This window comes from Gossypium arboreum, chromosome 11 (genome assembly GCF_025698485.1).
Source record: "Gossypium arboreum isolate Shixiya-1 chromosome 11, ASM2569848v2, whole genome shotgun sequence".
In the NCBI taxonomy this organism is placed as follows: domain Eukaryota; kingdom Viridiplantae; phylum Streptophyta; class Magnoliopsida; order Malvales; family Malvaceae; genus Gossypium; species Gossypium arboreum.
Window position 1 is genome coordinate 135,742,412 of NC_069080.1, and position 2,356 is coordinate 135,744,767.

At 35.9% G+C, this 2,356-nt stretch overlaps 1 protein-coding gene across 1 annotated transcript; it reads right to left on the reverse strand.

The window, feature by feature from the left end:
• Nucleotides 1–371: 371 nt before the first annotated feature.
• LOC108471915 (arabinogalactan protein 23-like) lies at nt 372–849 on the reverse strand. The gene has a single exon (XM_053021626.1). The coding sequence runs from the start codon at nt 719–721 to the stop codon at nt 485–487; it is 237 nt and encodes a 78-aa protein (XP_052877586.1). The 5' UTR covers nt 722–849; the 3' UTR covers nt 372–484.
• Between the last annotated feature and the right edge of the window lie 1,507 nt (nt 850–2,356).

A 2,356-nucleotide genomic window follows, 5' to 3' on the forward strand; every position in this document is an offset into this window, starting at 1 on the left:
TGAATCCAAATACATACTCAATTGTTATTTTTAACCTCATCCGAGCTAAACACAAATGCCCATTCAAACTAAACCTAAGTTGTCATATACATAAATTATACAGAGGCGAATCCAGGAGGGGTTGGTAGGACACTAGTAAAATAGTAAAATAGTAAAATTAACACTAGTAAAATAGTGAATTAACAATATTTTGTGTTTGCTCCTAAAATTTTACACATATTATAATTACAAGGATGAAATTGTTACATGCTGGTTATTAATTCAAAAATTTATTGTTATTTTCATGTTTAAAACTTAAAAGTTAATTCAACTACTTTAATTTATCGTAATTTTATTTTCGGAAATCAAAAGTAAAACATAAACACAAAATATTATTCAAAGCTCCATTTTATTCAATTTTTTCAATATTCATCACATGTTTCTTTCAAAAAAATAAAATAAAATAAAATATTCGTTGGCATGTTAGATTTTTCATACATGTAGCTTACTGCAGCATGTAAGAAAACAAAGAAACAATGGAAGCCCCAACCAATGATCCAAGAACAGGCAAGATAGCGGCAGCTACGCTGGAATCCGGTCCTGATGCTGGGGTGGAACCAGGAGAGGAGCTAGGAATAGAACTACCGGCAGAAGGGGCAGGAGATGGTGCACCAGCGGCCATAACGGCGCTCATTGAGGCAGCGGCAACAATGATGGCGGTGGAGATCTTCTTCATGTCCATGGCGTTATAAAAAAAAGGGATTATTAAACGCACCGGAAATGAATGAGACCTGCGTTTAATTACTGGAGAATGGGGATCCGCCGGTGATTGTAATTATTTGCTTTGTTATTGCAGGTCTGAAGAACAATGATGGTGGGGAGGATCTTTTATAGGTGAAAATTCATGGCTATTTTTAGTGACGAAATTAAAAAGAAAATTACGTGTTTGGTTTTCGCATGGTTTGCGGGATACACATGCAAAATTTTGAATTTCTTTTTAACGATTTTGACTGGATTTTTAGGTAAGGGGATTTTTTTTTTTTTGGGTTTTTTGGTAAGAGAGAAGAGTACTAAAGTAGAGAACAATAATTACATCAAAATCATCTTGCAAATTATTAATGGAAGTATCAATTTGTCGGGAGAAGAAGTAAATTCATGGAGACTCAATTGATAGTCAAACATCATTCCAGCTAAGGCATTAGTCACTCCATTAGGTCCATATAAATATGCTCGATGCGAACCACCTATGCTCGAGCGCAAAGCTCTTTTATTCTGCATACCAGTGCCTTGTTCACTACGCCTTTATAGTCACCATTAATTGCTTGAACTACAATTAAATAATCTCATTCCAGAACAGTCAATTTCCACCCTTTAGACCAAAGCAGTGTAAGTCCACCATAGATTGTCCAAAGTTGTGCTTGTTCAACACTACATTTCCCAATATTGTGACCGTAGCCAAATATCCATCAGCCACGATTGTCTCTAGCAATCCCAACTAAGCAGGCAAGTCCAGTATGAGGTTTCCTTGCACTGTCTGTGTTCATTTTGACGCAACCAACTATTGGTGGCTGCCATGTGCTTGTTCTAATTCAATTTTTAACCTTGATCATTGGTTCCCTATTCACAGCCCAACTCCAAATCGATTCTACAACCATACCAGAATTATGAGGAACATTTCCAAAAACAAAAGAATTCCTTTGTTTCCATAAAAAATAGCATAGCATACCAAATAGGGTGTTCCAATTCTGAGGAACATTTCCAAAAACAAAAGAATTCCTTTGTTTCCATAAAAAATAGCATAGCATACCAAATAGGTTGTTCCAATTAACATCTTTGAATTGTAAATTCGGTTGATTAGAAAGATTGAAATTCACCCAAGATAAAAGTGACAGAGATAAGAACCTGGAGTAAAATAATTCGAAATGAATTGCTTCCATACTTCCTGAGCTTTGGAACAATCACGAAGTATGTGAAGAATATTTTCTTCTACAGAACCAGAAATGCATTAACTAGCGTCATCGGTCAGTCTGTGTCTGCATCTTTCCATGTTTGAAAGGAGTCGCTCTTTTAAAACTAGCAGTAAAAACTATCGAACATGTTGCGAGCCATCATAGGACTAAGAAAGTTCCCATTTATTGTCTGAACTATTCCAGGAATCACGAGATAAGAAAGTATAGGCTGCTTTAACAATTAAGTCTCCATTCGTAGACCATTTAGATACTAATGAATCCGATCCATCAAGTGCACTAGGGGGTAGAACACCAGCTATTTTATCAAAAAAAGATTCGTCCAGATGATTTCTAATATACCTCTAATTCCATTCACCGTCATTTCTAACGAAATCTTTGGGGATGAGATTTTCATCTCGAGCCATATG

Excerpts from the sequence above, each read along its gene's own strand:
- LOC108471915 (XM_053021626.1), bottom strand. The coding sequence starts at position 721 with ATGGACATGAAGAAGATCTCCACCGCCATCATTGTTGCCGCTGCCTCA.